The 17,919-nt window shown below is 35.7% G+C and overlaps 2 protein-coding genes across 3 annotated transcripts; one reads left to right on the forward strand and one right to left on the reverse strand.

Annotated features, from left to right (window-relative positions):
- Positions 1-1,226: 1,226 nt before the first annotated feature.
- On the forward strand, positions 1,227-7,479 carry LOC111451171 (phosphatidylinositol/phosphatidylcholine transfer protein SFH3-like). 2 transcript variants are annotated; one of them, XM_023091480.1, is made up of 13 exons: positions 1,227-1,449; positions 1,625-1,802; positions 2,972-3,330; positions 3,410-3,676; positions 3,754-3,831; positions 3,943-4,094; positions 4,215-4,314; positions 5,209-5,301; positions 5,437-5,544; positions 5,634-5,754; positions 5,910-6,289; positions 7,088-7,162; positions 7,240-7,479. In XM_023091480.1, the coding sequence occupies exons 2-13, from the start codon at positions 1,769-1,771 to the stop codon at positions 7,255-7,257; spliced, it is 1,785 nt and encodes a 594-aa protein (XP_022947248.1). In that variant the 5' UTR covers positions 1,227-1,449; positions 1,625-1,768; the 3' UTR covers positions 7,258-7,479. The 2 variants fall into 2 exon arrangements, with proteins under 2 accessions (XP_022947248.1, XP_022947247.1); XM_023091479.1 differs by having other exon boundaries at positions 1,642-1,802.
- Positions 7,480-8,629: 1,150 nt separating this feature from the next.
- On the reverse strand, positions 8,630-14,029 carry LOC111451170 (phosphatidylinositol/phosphatidylcholine transfer protein SFH8-like). The gene is made up of 14 exons (XM_023091478.1): positions 13,658-14,029; positions 12,474-12,777; positions 11,715-11,814; positions 11,366-11,632; positions 11,194-11,271; positions 10,947-11,048; positions 10,810-10,859; positions 10,627-10,726; positions 10,446-10,544; positions 10,219-10,332; positions 9,915-10,047; positions 9,315-9,712; positions 9,029-9,103; positions 8,630-8,937 (listed from the first exon to the last, which is right to left on the reverse strand). Exons 1-14 carry the CDS (start codon positions 13,689-13,691, stop codon positions 8,917-8,919), a joined length of 1,875 nt encoding a protein of 624 aa, XP_022947246.1. The 5' UTR covers positions 13,692-14,029; the 3' UTR covers positions 8,630-8,916.
- Between the last annotated feature and the right edge of the window lie 3,890 nt (positions 14,030-17,919).

Consider the following 17,919-nt stretch of genomic DNA (forward strand, 5'->3'; position numbering starts at 1 on the left):
ATCTCTTCTATATTCACTCACAGCTAGCAATTGTCCGCTTTGGCCTATTAGATATCATCGCCAGTCTCCACACTCTTATAAAGAATGTTTCGTTACCTTCTCCCAACTAAAGAGGATAATATTTGCTAGTAATGGGCTTGGTGTTACAAATAGTACGAGCATGGTGTGGCAGTGAGAACGTTGACCCTCAAGAGAAGTGAATTGTGAGATCCCACATCGTTTTTATCGTCAATATATAGATAAAAATCGTCACCTTAAAAGTTATCTCCGTTTTTTTATAGTCAATAATTAAGAATGTTATTGAAATTTTTTGAAAGTTTAGGGACATTAAATTCTAAAAAAAACATATTAATATTCACTATATATATATTAATTAATTAAAATTCTTATGATTTAGCACATAGTTTTGAGAAAATATATTAAACGATGAATTTTCTCAAATTAAACATTAGACCGACATAAATATTGCATATTTTCGCTTACGTTTAATCACGACTTAAAAAAAAATAATATCATGTGAAGATTCAATCTAAAATTTTAGTTAAACGATACATATAACTGAAAATTTGAACTTCTAATATTTTAATTATTTTGAAGTCGGCACCAAATTCAGTCATTGAACTGTATTAGAAATAGAAACATGTGCGACCTTATAATTATTCTCTCGTACGTTCGTTGAAATCTAACCCAACAAAAAAAAAAAAAAAACATCAATCAAAACAAGACACCAAAAGGATCATGGGATGGTTGTCACAAACACATGTCTCTAAGCTGTAGGAATAATAATAATCAATCATCAATGTGTAGTTGCTCTCAAAAACCTAATTAAAGAAGCCATTATTCAAAACAATCACACACTTAAAAGAATAAAGGGTCATTGTATTCTTAAATTAATCAAAATATTCTTACGGTTAGTTTTGGATAGGGATCGATAATACTTTATTTCAAAAATACCCTTTTGACTTTTAAAAGCGTTTAAAAAATACTTTCGAATTTTCAAAAGATTCTCAAAATAAATTCTAGACGCTAAACTTAAAAGGGTATTCCGAACAATTTCGATATTCAGGTTCATTGTGGTACAATAGATGCTATCACACTTAGCTCGTAAGGAGTCCAATTGAAACTAAGCTTTAAAACTTTTTAATGAAAATTAAAAAATATTGTTAGTTTAAAAATGAATCATCAAGAATTTAACAATTTTGGAACAAAATAATGTGGTAGGAAAAACCAATGGGTAAGGTAGTGGAGTAGCTTAGGTTTCGGCATTGGCTCCAAGAAAAGAGGAGGGAGGTAAAAATGCAAGCTGTTTTGTTTCCTTGTCTTGCAAGACTTTGTCTATGGTGGATGAACCAGAAATCCCTGTGTGGGCTGTCCCTTTTGGAGGCCTATTTTGAGTAAACATTTCTTCATTTATCCTCCTCTTTCTCCTTCCTGCACTCTTGTCAAAAGGTATTTTCTCTCATCCTCTATTGTTGATGTTCTTCTGGGTTTTGCTCTGTTCAAGAACAGACAAAGCGAAGAACACGGCCATTGTTGTTTCATTACATTTTAAAGTTGTTTTTCCATGTTGTTCTTGTGCATCTTCTTTGTTTGATTATTTGTTTGATTTCTGATGTGGGTTTAGTTTGTTTGATGTGGAAGGTGTAGGCACACAAAAGGAAGAGGGCTCTGTTTTTTTGGAGTTGTATAGCCGTACACAACTGCTGGATTCTCCCCCCACCCTTTTGATCCTTGTCTTCACCCAGCTGCCCAGCTTAGGATAGCAACAATGTCCGACCCCGCGCCAGACCCTCAGCCCAAAGGTACGTTCGTCGTTTGAAGCTAAGCGCATTAGATGTTTACCTAAACCGGTAGGTAGATACTTGAACAGATCCCATGTTTAGCCTTTCTTAAGATAGTTGTAAGTGCACAAGTTCATTGCTAGCAAATATTGTCTGTTTTAACCCGTTATGTATAGATAGGTCATTGAACAGATCTCACGTTTCACGTTTCTTAAGATAGTTGTAACAGCCTAAGTCCACCGCTATCAAATATTGTCCGTTTTGGTTAGTTACGTATAGGTAGGTCCTTGAATATATCGCAAGTTTCACCTTCTTAAGATAGTTGTAATAATCTAAGCTTACTGTTGGTAAATATTGTCCGCTTTGACCCACTACGTATCATCGTCAACCTCACGGTTTTAAAATGAGTCTACTAGGGAGAGGTTTCCACACCTTTATAAGGAATGGTTCGTTCCCTTCTCCAACCAACGTGGGATCTCACAATCCACCCTCCTTGAGACCCCAGTGTCTTCGCTGGCATACCCCTCGGTGATTAGCTCTAATACAATTTGTAACAGCTCAAGCTCACCGCTAGCAAATATTATCCGGTTTAGCCCATTACGTATCATCGTCAGCCTCACAATTTTTAAATGCGTCTACTAGGGAGAGGTTTTCACACCCTTACAAGAAATGCATAGTTCTCCTCTCCAACCAATGTGGAATCTCACAATCCACCCTCCTTGGAGACCCAGCGTCCTCACAAGCACACCGCCCAGTGATTGACTCTAATACCATTTATAACCGTCCAAACCCACCGCTAACAAATATTATCCGTCTTGGCTCATTACGTATTGCCGTCAGCCTCCCAATTTTAAAACACGTCTATTAGGGAGAGGTTTCCACACCCTTACAAGGTATAATTCGTTTCCCTCTTCAACCAACGTGGGATCTCACAATAGTATAGAAGGTCTTTTAGGCCTTATATCGGGCCTAATTCTTTAGCTATTTCTAGTGATCTTGTTTTCACTCCTCTAGGAGCGTAATGACATCGAAAAGAGGGCCTAATCCGTCCGAAACCATGGCACGAGGGATGGGAGGGTTATGTGTATGCCCCACTTAGTAGAACAAAGGGTATCAGTTTGGTTTCATAGAGCTGAGAACAACTTCAACTTAAGTGAAGTGTCAAGTGTGTTGTCATTGTGTTTTTATAGGTGGCAACGAAGCTGAGATGTCGGAGGAAGATAGAAAGATAAGGCTTGCATCTCTTAAGCAGAAAGCGATCAGTGCCTCAAACAAATACAAACTTTCAATGAAGAAACGAGGTAGGAGAAACAGCAGCAGAGTGATGTCTATCTCAATTGAAGACGACATCGACGCAGAAGAATTACAAGCAGTTGATGCCTTCCGCCAAGCTCTGATATTGGAAGAGCTCCTCCCTGCCAGACATGATGATCATCACATGATGCTCAGATTCTTAAAGGCTAGAAAGTTTGATTTTGACAAGACAAAGCAAATGTGGACTGACATGCTTCAATGGAGGAAAGAGTTCGGATCCGACACAATCATGGAGGTTACGAACTTCTTAACGTTCGACCTAAATTATTACTAAACTCAAAAGCTTACGTAGTTTCGATTCGTATTCATTACAGGAGTTTGAATTCAAGGAAGTTGATGAAGTGTTGAAGTACTATCCACAAGGGCATCACGGAGTCGACAAGGATGGACGGCCTGTGTACATCGAACGACTCGGGCAAGTCGATTCCACCAAGCTCTTGGAGGTGACGACCATGGATAGATACATCAATTACCATGTCCGAGAGTTTGAGAGGACGTTTGTTTTGAAGTTCCCAGCTTGCACCATTGCAGCTAAGAAGCACATTGATCAAAGCACGACCATCTTGGATGTCCAAGGAGTGGTATGTCTTGGCTCGTTTGGTAACGTTTTTGTTTTTTTTGTTCTCGAAACATCAGTCACGGCGGAATTTGCCTGTAGGGACTGAAAAACTTCAACAAATCTGCTAGGGAGCTTATCCAGAGGCTGCAGAAGATTGATGGTGACAACTATCCAGAGGTATCCATTTAGAAAAAGTTTGAAGTTTTTGAACATATGGCCTAGTTTGGTGGTACCCATTTGAAAAGATAATGGTTTGGTTTGGCTGTTTTGTTTTGTGTTGGTTTAAAGACTTTGAACAGAATGTTCATCATCAACGCTGGATCTGGATTTAGGCTGCTGTGGAACACTGTGAAATCATTCCTTGACCCAAAAACGACAGCTAAAATCCATGTTCTTGGCAATAAGTATCAGCCCAAGTTGCTGGAGATCATTGATGCCAGGTGGGGTTTTATGTTTTTTTGTTTTTTTCAAATGAAAATATTTCTTTTTTCATTAATCGACAAAGCTTAGAATTTTAAGGTTGTTTTGTTTTGTTTTGTTTTGTTTTGTTTGTCAATCAGTGAACTTCCGGAGTTCATTGGAGGTACTTGCACCTGTGCTGACAAGGGTGGCTGCATGAGATCCGACAAGGGACCATGGAACGACCCAGAAATTGCCAAGGTCACCTTAAAACTTCCCTTCCACTGTTCTTCTGGTTTTGTTGATGTAACCCCAACTCTAGCATATATTATCTTTTTTGGGCTACACCCTTATAAGGGGGACTTCGTTCTCCTCCTAATTGATGTGGGATCTCACAATCCATCCCCTTTCGGGGCCTAGCATCCTTGCTGACACTCATTCCCTTCTCCAATCAATGTGGGACCACTCCGTCGGGATCTAAGTCCACCGTTAACAGATATTGTCCTCTTTGAACTTTCCCTTTTGGGGTCTGCTGGGGAGAGGTTTCCACACCCTTATAAAGAGAGCTTCATTCACCTCCCCAACCGATGTGAGATCTCACAATCCACCCCCCTTCGAGTTTCAGCGTCCTCGCTGGCACTTGTTCCCTTTTCAAATTCATGTGGGACTACCCCCAATCCACTCCCTGTCGGGGTATAGCGTCTTTGCTGGCACATCGTCTGGTGTCCATTCCTTTTCGGGGCTCAGTCTCCTCTCTAGCAATCGCCCGGTATCTGGCTCTAATACTATTTGTAACGGCCCAAGTCCACCACTAGCAGATATTGTCCTCTTTGAATTTTCCTTTTTAGACTTCCCCTCACGATTTTTAAAATGCATATGCCACACCCTTATAAAGGAGGCTTCATTCTCCTCCCCAACCGACCGATGTGAAATCTCACAATTTAATTTACTAGCTTCATGTTTGTGCTTGTTTAATGTTCTTATCCGTTCGACACTCACATGAAATGCGAGCTTACGTATCTTATTCATTGAACTATACTCGAACGGATGAAATGATCTAACGTAACCAGAAACCGAATCAATAAACACGAAACTAAGAATTCATGATTTTCTTTTATTTGCTAATTAGAACTTTTTTGTTTGATGAAAGAACAGATGGTTCAAAACGGGGAAGGAAAATGCAGGAGAAGGTCATTATCCAACGTTGAAGAGAAGACCATCTCTGAAGATGACAACACAGGAGCCAAGGCAATAATCATAAAAACACCTATCCAAGCTCAATCAAACCCCTTCATCTCCATTTACTTCTTCAAATCCTTCAAAATTTGCATCATTTCTTCACTTTTTTTCTGTTTGATTCATTTTTTTCACTAAAACTTGCAGGCAAGTGGTTCATTCAAGGCAGAAGCAGCTCCTGTGGCAGCTGCAGCACCAGCTGTTGAATCAGGCATGTCCCCAAAGCAATCAAAATCAACCCCTATCATTCAAGAAGTAAGTTCCTCTCAAGAATTTGAAGAACCCATTTGAGAAAAGGAAAAGGAAAACTCTTTAAAGGTATTGTTTTTCTTTATCATGTTCAGGTTCCATCAGGCAGAAAGTATGGCGGTGAGTATCAACAATATGGTCAGTTCATGCCAGTGGTGGACAAAGCCGTGGATCCAAGTTGGGCACTTTCAAGTGAGAAATATGGTCTTTCCAAAGGTATATGAACCGTTTTTGATTTCGTTTGATAGCGTTTTCGTTTCCGTTGTATTCAAGAAACGAGAAACATGAACATGATTGTAACGACCCGAACAAGACTTTTGTGGTAGTGTAGTTGTCTGATCTTGTTGTTCTTTGTTTCATGTGTGTATCAGATCCATTTGCTCATGAAAACTACAAAGTCCCGGAAGGGTTCAGCAACCAAATAGTTGGGGGAATAATGGCTTTGGTGATGGGAATAGTGACCATGGTCCGGCTGACAAGAACCATGCCAAAGAAGCTCACTGAGGCAGCCATCTATAGCAGCACCGTCTACTACGATGGTTCGATGGCGAACCGTCCAGCATTACCGTCCCCCGCCGCGGTGCCTCTGAGCGATTACATGACGATGATGAAGCGTATGGCGGAGCTAGAAGAGAGGATCAATGTTCTCAACATGCAGCCGGCAGTGATGCCAGCTGATAAGGAGGAAATGCTCAACATTGCTTTAGGGAAAGTTGAAACTTTGGAACAAGAGCTAGACACAACCAAGAAGGTGAACCAAAACTTTCCTACTCATCTTCACTTGAAACACCATACTGATAATTGTTTTACATCCCACCTCGATTGGGGAGGAGGAGAACGAAACATTCTTTATAAGGGTGTGGAAACCTCTCCCTAATAGACGTGTTTTAAAAACCTTGAGGGTCAGCCCGAAAGGAAAAATACAAAGAGAAAAATATCTGCTAGCAATATGATTGGGCTGTTACAAATGGTATCAGAGCCAGATATTGGGCGATGTGCTAGCAAGGAGGTTGAGACCCGAAAGGGGTGGACACAAGGCAGTGTGTCAACAAGGACACTGGGCCCTGAAGGGAGTTGGATTGTGAGATCCCACATTTTTGGGGCCTGGATTGTGAGATCCCACATCGGTTGGGGAGGAGAACGAAACATTTTTTACAAGGGTGTGGAAACTTTTCCCTAGCAGATGCATTTTAAGAACTTTGAGGGGAATCCCGAAAGGGAAAGCCTAAAGAGGACAACATCTACTAGTGGTGGGCTTAGGCTGTTACATCTTCGTTCTCTTAAACCCATGTTAAATCATCGATAAGCCCAAACAAAAAACCGATACATTACAATGCATTTAATCTCTCATTCTCGTTCTCTTTAACGTTCCCTCTCACATGGGTTTGAAAAACCTTACCTTTACTTCGATACCTAGCTAAAAATCATCACTAAACCCAAAAACTCGAAACGTTGTCCTTCCTCACAAGCCAAAAACACGAAGCTTAAGTTGATAGATGACAGTAAATTCAATCGTTCATCATATTCTTTGTCGAATTACCTTTTGTAGGCACTCGAGGAATCTCTTGCTCGAGAAGCCGAGCTGACCGACTACATCGAGAAGAAGAAGAAGAAGAAGATGGTGGTAAGGAAGCTATATCATCTCTTTACAAAGACATGGTAAAAGGAAAGCTGTAATTGATTAATGTTGTAATTTTGCAGAACCCATTCCGCTGGTGAATGTGAAATATAGGAGCTTGGAGAAATAACTCCAAAAAAAGTTCATAATAAAAAAGAAACATATAATTACAGAGAAAGGGTTTCTCCCTCCTCTTTCTCTCTCTCTCTCTCTCTCTCTCTCTCTCTCTCTCTCTCTCTCTCTCTCTCCCATTGGTTGTATGTTGGAATATATTTGAGACATTGATTACTTGGTATTATTACATCAATCAATGTTCTTTTGTACATTAAAACATGTTTTTTTTTTATCTTTTTTATCTTGTTGTTGTTATATAGGATGTCGATTTGAACATATACTTCAATGGATCGAGAAATTATTATCTTTATGAAGTTGAAAGTTTGTGTTACGGCTTGTGTGAACGGGGCGTTTTGTTATCTTTTGGATGTTGAAGGTTTGTGTTTGTCGAGCATATAGCTCAATGGACGATATATACTTGTTATCTTTTGGAAGTTGGAAGTTTGTGTTTTTCGAGCATAGCTTTACGATCCAAATGCTTGTTATCTTTAAAAAGTTGAAAGTTTTTATAAGGACTAGGTACTTGTTATCTTTTAGAAGCTGAAAGTTTGTATTTCTCGAGAATATAATCCGATGGATTGGACACTTGTTACCTTTATCTGACCCCACATTTGTTAAACTCGTCTAGAAAAAAAAAATTTATGTTTTTTTCTTAATGTAAATGTATGTTTTTTATTTAATATTTGTTAAAACGCTATTAATATCTAGTACTTTAACATGTCTTACTTGTTTTAAAATGTTTCAATTTTATTTTCTAAGGAACTAATTGTCATCTTATCTCAAGTAAATAAATATATAAATAGATGTTGTTGCCTAATTGAAGACAATTACTTGATAAGGTATTATCGTGAGAATAGAAACATCTCCTTAACAGACGTTTTTTTAGCAGTGGGCTTAGGCCGTTAAAAATGATATAAGAGCTAGACATCGAGTGGTGTGTCAGTGAGAATGTTGGCCCCCAAGGGGGTGGATTGTGATGTTGGCCTCCAAGGGGGTGGATTGTGAGATCTCACATCGGTTGAAGAGGGGAACAGAGCATTTTTCATTAGGGTTCATTAGGGTGTGGAAACCTCAGAGCCAGACACTGAACAATATGCCAGCAAGGACGTTGGCCCCCAGATTGCAAGATCTCACATCGGTTGAAGGGGAACAGAGCATTTCGTATTAGGGTGTAGAAACCTCTCTCGCACAAACGCGTTTTAAAACCTTGAGCAAAGGTACACAAGACATTTGGCCCAAGAGGATAATATCGCTAGTGGTGAGCTTGAGAAAAAAACACAAAGAAAAGATATCTGCTAATAGTAAGCTTAGACTGTTACAATATATACGAATCTTCGTATAGGAACTAAGAAAATGGCGGGAAAAAGCAAAATAAATAAATAACATAGAACAAAAAAACTTAGTGTATAAATAGATATTCTTTTGGAAACATGTAAACTTCATATTGTAATTTCTTCACACAAACTATGCGTATGTGTTTTTCCTCTCCTTATTGGAGACATAATCACATCATTCAAATATAAAGTCAGTACGATCAACGACAAGCAGCGGACCTTCAAACTCCAAGTCATAGCCGATACACGACACGAGAGCCTGCTGCGCTTAGCGACGACGAATCTTCCTCTTTCCCACGACCAAGACGCATATTACCAGCAAAATTTCTTTTTCTAGTGAATGGAAGAACATATGCATCAATCAGAAAACTGTGTTTCGTTGCAGAAACATGAGCAAAAACATAGATGTATTAGCTTAGCTTACCCGCAACTTTGCTTCCTCTTGGCTATCAATGTAAGCAAGTAGTTCTTCCTGCCTCATCAATGCTTCATGCAAAGCCTACACAGACAAGTTTTATCGCAACTTAGACGACATTTTCAGACGACCCAACAAGACAAATGACTGACTGTAGGAAAAGGGTCACGGGAACACAAAACGACCCATATAAGAATATCGTGGCTAGCTAATGGAAACACAAGTTAAACACGTTCACATATCAGAAGTTCGAGACTCCAAAGCTGAAAAGATCTGAGTATAGCAGTATGTATACCTTCTTGGTAGCGATAAGCTCTGCTTCTAACGCATCCACACGGCAGACGGCAGCGTTCAATAGTTCCTCTTTCTCATATGGCATTTTGGATGGTTTTGATTGGAGCGTGTCGACCTTCTCCTCCAGCTCACCCAACCTCTTCATTACATTAGAGAGGAGTTCTGCTTCTGTAACCTTAGCAATTGGTGAAGGGGGGCAATTCTCCTTCGTTCCTGTTTTGTCATGGGACAAGTCTGGAGTGGTGTTTTGACTACCGGTACACAACTTCTTCCCGCTTATCCGGCATGCTAGTGAACGTAGGAACGCCAAAATGGCTATAAAGAAGCCCATGAATACTACCAACATTCGAGTGTGAAGCGCTTCGGATGTTTTTTGGGTGTCGGGCAGTGGAAGAACCCCTGCAACAAATAAAGAGACTTTAAAATCATTGACAAACTATAATCTAACTCTATGGACCTAACCAGTGAAGTATATTCAGCAATCAGCATTGCTTGTAACAATCTTGCTATGTGGACATGATTCGATCGATACGTCAAATATGTCCAAAGTTATTGGCTGACATGGTTCACAGAAGTTGCAATGGATCGAGTAACTGCTAACCTTTCAAGGCATTAGGTCGTTGGAGTGAAACCTGCTTCTTCCATTCAGCATCGACAGCTTTGTCAACCATGGGAACATACTCATCATACCCGGAGAAGGTAGCGGCAAAGCCTCCTTTCCCGCCGACTCGTGCCTGCAACAACCAATGAATAACGTTAAGAAAATCTAAGGCTAAACCTGCAGTCTACTCAAAAGCCAATCTTAAAACTCGAGGTATTGTCACATAAACTCGAATATCTAATAGCACTCAAAACAACATTTGTTCCGTAGCAACCACAAACATCAATTAACAAGCGAAACTTACTTCTTCCCGAACAGGGGTCAACCGAAGATGAGAATAGCTCTTCATTGCTTTAGGCGAAGCGATCTCTTCAGCTTCGGATCCTGACTCGGCAGTGGATGTATCGCTACCTTTCACCTTTGACAAGACGGTTCAAATGAGAACATTTTCACACTTTTTTATAGAAATTAGAAAAGAGAGAATAGAAATAGGTCCAAATTAGAATAGTTTTTCAAAAAATAGAAAGTTACCATTGGGTAATGTGGCTTGGCATATGCAACAACCTTCCCTTCACTATTTAGAACTTTTACGACCTGTCTGGCCCGTCGTGCTTCACCATTAAGAATCATCTGCCAAAAATGCACATTCAACTGCTGTCCCAAAAATTAAAACTAATTATAAAAGATCAAAGGTTAGAATACCACAATCAACCTTTTCAATTTCTGGGTTTCTCCATGGCCCCTTGTCTGATCGAAGACATCCCCCCACATCGGCGCAGGTACAACTTCCACCCAGAAATTCGGGCAACTCACTGCACAATGCATGCATTTAATGAATGAGAAAAGGATAAGAACTTATTATATGGTATCTAGAAAATAAATAAACTCCAATTACCTGGAATCAATTATTTCAAGTAACTTACTTTGGTACTTGTTTCCGAGAACCTAACACAAATTTAAACAAAAGAGGTCATAATCTGAAGCAGATAAATAACAACTACAAAATAGACGAAAAAGAAATTTACCACATACATGAATTTTAGATGTCGTTCGGGGGTCAAGGAAAGACTTCACGGTGTTCCACAGCATCCGGAATCCAGGACCAGCATTGATAATGTACATTTGGCTGAGCGTCTGTATAATCCAATCAATAATATACGTCAATCTAAAGCTACATTTACCATACCCCACAAAAGCATCAACTGCAAGTGATGGATGGAGATTGGAAATAATATATAGGTTTCTTATGTTGTCATTACAAAAGGGTGAAGTTGCTTACTTCTGGGTAATTGTCGCCATCAACTTTCTGCAGCCGCATGATTAATTCCCGAGCAGACTTGGTGAAATTCTTGAGGCCCTAAGTCGAAAAAGGGAAAGGTAAAATTAATTTGAATGATTTGATCACGAACCAATCAGATAATAAAAAACACTAACGTTTAAAACCAGCATACCACGCCTTGGACATCTAAAATTGTGGTGCTTGAATCTATGTGCCTCTTTGCAGCAATAGAACAGGCTGGAAACTTCATAGCAAAACTCTTCTCGAACTCTTGAATGTGGTACTTTATATATCGATCCATAGTTGTCACTTGCATAAGTTTGTTCGGATCCACTTTCCCCAACCTTTCGATGTAAATAGGCCTTCCTTCTTTATCCACCCCGTGATAACCATGAGGATAATACCTCAGAACTTCATTTTTCTCCACGAAGTCAAAGTCCTGGGGGGAATGATTGGCATAATAAGGTTTAAAAAGTTTCTTTTCTTTTAAGAAAACAAAGTTTGGATTAACCTGTACTTACTTCACCGATTGTGTCAACACCAAACTCCTTCCTCCACTGAAGCATATCAGCCCACATATGTTTTGCTTTCTCGACATCAAATTTCCGAGCTTTTAAAAACCTAAAAAGACAATCGGGATATTACCAGCATATCATCTAAAACAATATGTTAAAATTGTGCAGCTTATCAAAAGAATAGAACTTCGAGAAGTCAGGATATCATGAAGTTGAAACAATGCTTTTCGAAGGCACGAAAGCTCCATGGATACTGAGCACAAAGCTCTTATAAGCCTATGTGAGACAAAGGGCACAAATATAATTAAAAGAATTCTTTTGAACTTATGAATCATCGGACTACAAAAGATCTTTAATATAAAGTTGCTACCAAAAATAATCTGATTTTTACTAGATCAAAGGCCAAAACTAATGTGATACCTGTACTCGAGTCAGATAGGCAAGGCTACGTAGGCCTCCACGCACCTCTTAAAGCAGGGGTGGGAAAAAGAGTCAAAGGGCAGTAATTTGAGGCATAACAAGAAGATGAAGAAAAATATGTATAAAGGCTGCAACTGCATTCGAAATTTGCTAACGATCTAGCATGAGTGAAGCTGTCTTTTTTCAGAAGGACGTTCGCTTTTTGCTTTTGTTATTGAACCATTATACAAAATCCAATCGGAATAAAACCAATCTCCAAGAAATTCAAAGCAGTAATAGATTTTTGTTCATTTAACCATGTATTAGCAATAAAATGAAGAAAGGACCTTCTGAAAGGTTACACACCTCAACATCATGTGATAATCATCATGTTTTTCTGGCAGCAATTCTTCCATTATTAGTGCTTGACGAAATGCATCAACAGCCCGCAGCTCCTCAACATCCCTAACATCCTCAATAGAAACGGAACTGACCCGACCATCACTTTTTCTCCTACTGCTCTTCTTCTTTAGGGAATGTTTGAATTTGGAGGATGCATTTAACGCTTTCATCTTTATAGATCCAATTCTCGTCCTCCTTTCATCCTCCGAGTTTTCAAAATCAGATTTTCTTTCTTTTCTTTCATCACTTCCAGAGAACCCTTCAAAGCCTACCATTTACAACAATGCATAAATAAGAGCGCGTAATAACACCAAAAAATTTATGAGACTGAAAAGGAAAAAAAAAACGTTGCTAGAGGACCTCCGAACGATTAGCTACTTCAAATACCAACTATGACCTTCCTACCTAACCTAACACATGAAAGAAAGTTTTTCCAATATCCAACAGATGATTGACCGTGAGACCTAAATCTCATGATGATTTAATAATAATAACAGAGAAACTAAGTACAAACCAAAACAAGAGCACAAATATCATCTCAGGGATGGCAAGCAGCACTATGTTAGCAAGGTGATCCAAAATGCACGGCGTAAGCAGGTTACAACACGATCCGATACAGAACGAGGGATATGAAACTCCCGGAATTAACACAACAAAGTTTCATCATCTAGCAACTATACACAAAGTGGAGTTGTCCACAACCAAGAAGACATAATTTCCATCCAATTGTGCCCTCTAAACTGAACAACTAAGATAGATTGTCATATAATATGTCGGGACTAAATCCCAATGAAGGCAGCTAGGTAGACCAAGAAATTCCTTGCGACTTAAACAGTCAAACTTCAAAAGAACCAAACCTAAGAGTAAAAATTCTATCATTCTAATAAAACTATCTCCGATCAGAGACAAAGCTAAATAGTTTGACGAAACAATGACGATCTAAGACTATTTCACTTCAAGAACAGAACCCAGGAGTAAAATTACATAAAATAAACCCTCCAAAAAAAGCCCTTCCTGAATTAACGCAACTCCATTTCTCTGCCAAGAAGCCCCAAATTAGGAGCAAACACGAGCACCAAACCAAATCCATTGCAAACCACATGGTCAAAAGAAGGAAAAATCAAAGCAATCAGGAAAGGAAAACTCACATGGTCTGGCAAATCGATCCAAGGGTCCAGACATTCTCAGCAATCCCACACAAAATCAAGAACACAAACAGAATCTCCCTCCGATAGATCTATGTCAAACCGAAAAAGAAATCACACAAGCTCTGTAAGGATCAAAATCCCCCTTACATTCAGGTCCAGAAACAAAGCCCTAAAAAACCGATCCGAACACCCACTCCGTTCAAAGTGAAAACGCAAGTAAAACAAATGTGAGAGCTGGGCTTAGCGTCCGGATGAACCCTCGCCAAGAAATTGAAAAAAAAAACAAAAAAATGGCGAATGAAGAGAGATTGCAAACAGCCAAGAACGCGTCGGCAGAAGAGGAAGAAGAAGATGACGAAGGATCCAGCTGCAGTAATGAATCAGTAATTAATAATAAAAATAATAAGACAAATAAACCCCACCCAAAAAATAATAATTAAATAAATGAATTAATCGTTTTTTATACGTTGAATAAAACGCCGATTAGAGAATTAAAAAAACGGCGACAAAAACATAGGAAATTTAAATAAATAATTTTAATTAATTTAATTTCGACCTTATTATATGAAAATTTATCCATTTGGTTCATATGAATTAATATATATGTAGACAAATCCTCCCATCTATTAGATGTGACATTTAATCCACCTCATGAATAATTCCACTTTATAATTAATTATAATTATCTTAATAAAATATATCAAGATTAGAGATTATAATTCACATCAGTGCTCGTAAATTTAAATTATTGGTTAAAATTGTAAATTTTGTCCGTAAATTTGAAAAAAATTAAAATTTATAATTTTTTTTTTGAAATTATAAATATTAAATTGTAATTTAGGGTTTTTGTTTTAGTATTTTTTTTAGTAAAATTTCAAAATTAAAAAAATTTTAAAAATAAATAACTAACTTAAAAACATGAAAAAAAAAAAAGTTATTTTCGGAATTTACTAAATAAATGTTTGGATTGTTATAATAATTTCTTGGGAGGGGATATGGATTAGGGATGGCCCACATAAACACCTGGCGGCGTTCAGGAGGAGTGCTTTGAATTATTCCGTCAATAATTTGGTCGCACCGCCGCGCACGCCGAGCCCACACCGCCCCCGCCTTCTACTCTTATTTCCTTTTTTGAATTAATTAGTTAAAATATCTCTTTTCTTTTTTTATTTTATTTAAATACAAACTTTTTAAAATTTTCAAAAATACTTTTAAATTTAAAATAAATACCTTTTATTATAAAAGTATATTTTAAATATATTACTAATAATTAATAATTTTTAAAAGTTGGAGAGTATTATTGAAATAAAATTTTAACGATTTCCGAGTACTTTTCCAATTTTTTTTCAATTTAACGATATTATTTTCTTTTTAAAAAATAAGTTTATGAATATTTTTATTAATTTAGTTAAAAAAAATTATTTTTATTAATATTTTTATTGATATTATGTTTAACAATTATTCTCTCCCACCTTTTGTTTTCATTACTATATTTTTTTTAATAAATATTTTAATTCAAGTTTAAAACTTTTGAGATATTATTCTTATTTTCTTTTAGTTTTTCCCTATATTCATTTTCTTACAATATTTTTTTGTATTACTTTATAATTTTGACTTGAAATAATTATCTATTTACGTGCATCGTAATTGCACCACTATTTTATACTTTTTAACTTGTGGCAGCTATTCGAGGATAAGAGTGAAATAATTTTACATGGATTTAGATTTGTTGACTTTATCGCACACTGTTTAGTGTATATTTATACTCATCTCTTTAAAAGTATTTTTACTATCGTCGTCGAGGGCGTGACGAGGAGGATTACTAACTTCTCGAGGGTCTAAAGTCTTTACGAGTATCTATTTTATTCCTTACAAAAATATCCATTTAACCTATTGGATCGGAGACTTGTCCCGAATGAGGTGGAGAATGAAGGAGGATGGAGATTATTATCTTCCTCGTCCCTGTCTCCATCCAACTTCTCTATCTACCCGAGGCCCATGAAAATAAATTAAAAAGTTTGCAGGGATTGAGATTGAACGAGTAATGAAGATGCAGATAGAAAAAGATTTCCCGTCCCCGCTTTTAAGATATTATCCTTATTTTATTCAAATATTATACCGCAACTTGGTCATTTTGAACCATAGTAATTATCTATATACGTACGTATTTTATATATTAGGTACAAAAATTCAAACATCGGAATTAGAGAATTTGTCAAAAGTTAAATAATAAAAGCATAACTTAGGTTTAAAGATTGAATAAAAATAATTATTTGTTTATTTAAATTTAAAACTAAATAAATAAATAAAAACAGAGAGATAGTTGTCACATTTCAAATCCCTTTCTTTTTATTTTTTTTCCTCCCCATTTGAAAATTATCCAATTGGTTACACCCACCACACCTAAATTATACAATTATTATTATTTTTTTTTATATCACCGAAAATTTAAATATTTGACTTTTTCGGTCGATGGTACGCGTCCATTATCGTACTTACATATTAATTATTATATTTATCAAAATATAAATAAGCTGAGAAAATAATAACTAATTTCTAAAGTTTTTCTTACCGAAAATATTTATTATCTCGTTCAAATATATATATATATATATATATATATGATGTTTGATTTTTTTTATGTATTTTATTTTTATTTCTAATAATTTATTTTGGTCCTATGAAAAAAATTATGAATTTTTAATAATGAATCAGTATTTTTTAAAAGTAGAAGGACTAAGTTCAAGGATTAAAATGAAAATAAGAATTTGAATTAATGTTTTTTTTTTCTAACCATTATTTTTTTTCAAAATAAATAATAATGAATAATGAATAGGGATAGAGGAATAGTTATCATATATTTGTTTATTTATTAAAAAAAATATGAAACAAATTACCATAATTATCGTATTTAATATTTTTTATATATATTTAAAAAATTGTTATTTTAAAATTAAAAATAATTTATTACATTTTCAAAATTGATTTGGTAAAAGAGATTTTCGAGATACAAACGAAAGTAAATTATTATTTTATTTTTATTTCACAACTTTACCCTTTTATATTTAATTATTTACAATTTGTTTAATGTTTAATTGGTTTTGATAAATAAATAAAATAAATAAAATTGATTTTAATAATTATATTGCCACACAAACAAATAATACAATAAAAATATATATTAAAAATAATAAATAATATATATATTGACCACCGTTATTAAAATTTAATTAATTATAATTTTATCTCACTTTTGTTTAATAATATGAAATTAAAATTTTCTATTAAACATAATATTGAAATTTAAATTTTTTTTCATAACTAATTAATTTTTAAAATCAAGTTTATAAATTCACTTATTTTTATTTTAATCTCATTCACTTATGATATCAACAATTTTTATAAACTTAATTTTAAAAATAAATAATAAAAAATTAAATATTTTTGTATATAAATTTAATTTAAATTATTTTTTAAATATAAAAATAATGAAAAGCATTAAAATAAATTAGTAATTATTATTATAGGCATATTGGGAAACTAGAAAGGAGCCGCTGAAGTTTAGGCATGAAAGGTGCATTTGCACGCCAGTCGTATAAAGTGGCTGATTCCACTCTTTATTTTCTTTTTTTTCTTTTTAATAAAAAATTCCAAAAATAAATAAATAATAAAATAATAATTGGGTAAATGTGTCATTTCCTTTTTTTTTAATTTAGGAGAGGCATGGTAAATTCATGGTCTTTTTATAATATAATTTTTCTTAGAAAAAAAAAATAATTTTACCATAAATTTTTAATTTTATCAAATTAATAAATACTTTTTTACTAGATTATTATGCAGTTAATTTGTGTATTTTAATTTCATGATATTCGAAGTTTGTATTAAAAATTAATCAGTAAAATTTCTAAAAAAAAACGTCTTTTCAACATTCATACCTTCGACAACCTCCATTAATGTCTCTACATAATCAAGATTTTCACATGTTTATCGACAATATAACAAAATGAGCTGAAACGAGACTTTAGGACTATAATAGAGCAATAAAAAGTCTGAGAAGATGTAAAACGTTTCTTCAACATCCATAGTTTCAACAACCTCCATTAACGTCTCTACATAATCGAGATTTTCACATGTTTACCAACAACATAACGAAATGAGCTGAAATGAGCCTTTAGAGCGATAAAAAGTCGGGAAGATGTAAAACGTCTCTTTAGTGTCCATACTTTCGACATTCTCTATTAACGTCTCTACATGATTGAGAT

Source organism: Cucurbita moschata, unplaced genomic scaffold (assembly GCF_002738365.1).
Source record: "Cucurbita moschata cultivar Rifu unplaced genomic scaffold, Cmos_1.0 Cmo_Scf00013, whole genome shotgun sequence".
Lineage (NCBI taxonomy): Eukaryota > Viridiplantae > Streptophyta > Magnoliopsida > Cucurbitales > Cucurbitaceae > Cucurbita > Cucurbita moschata.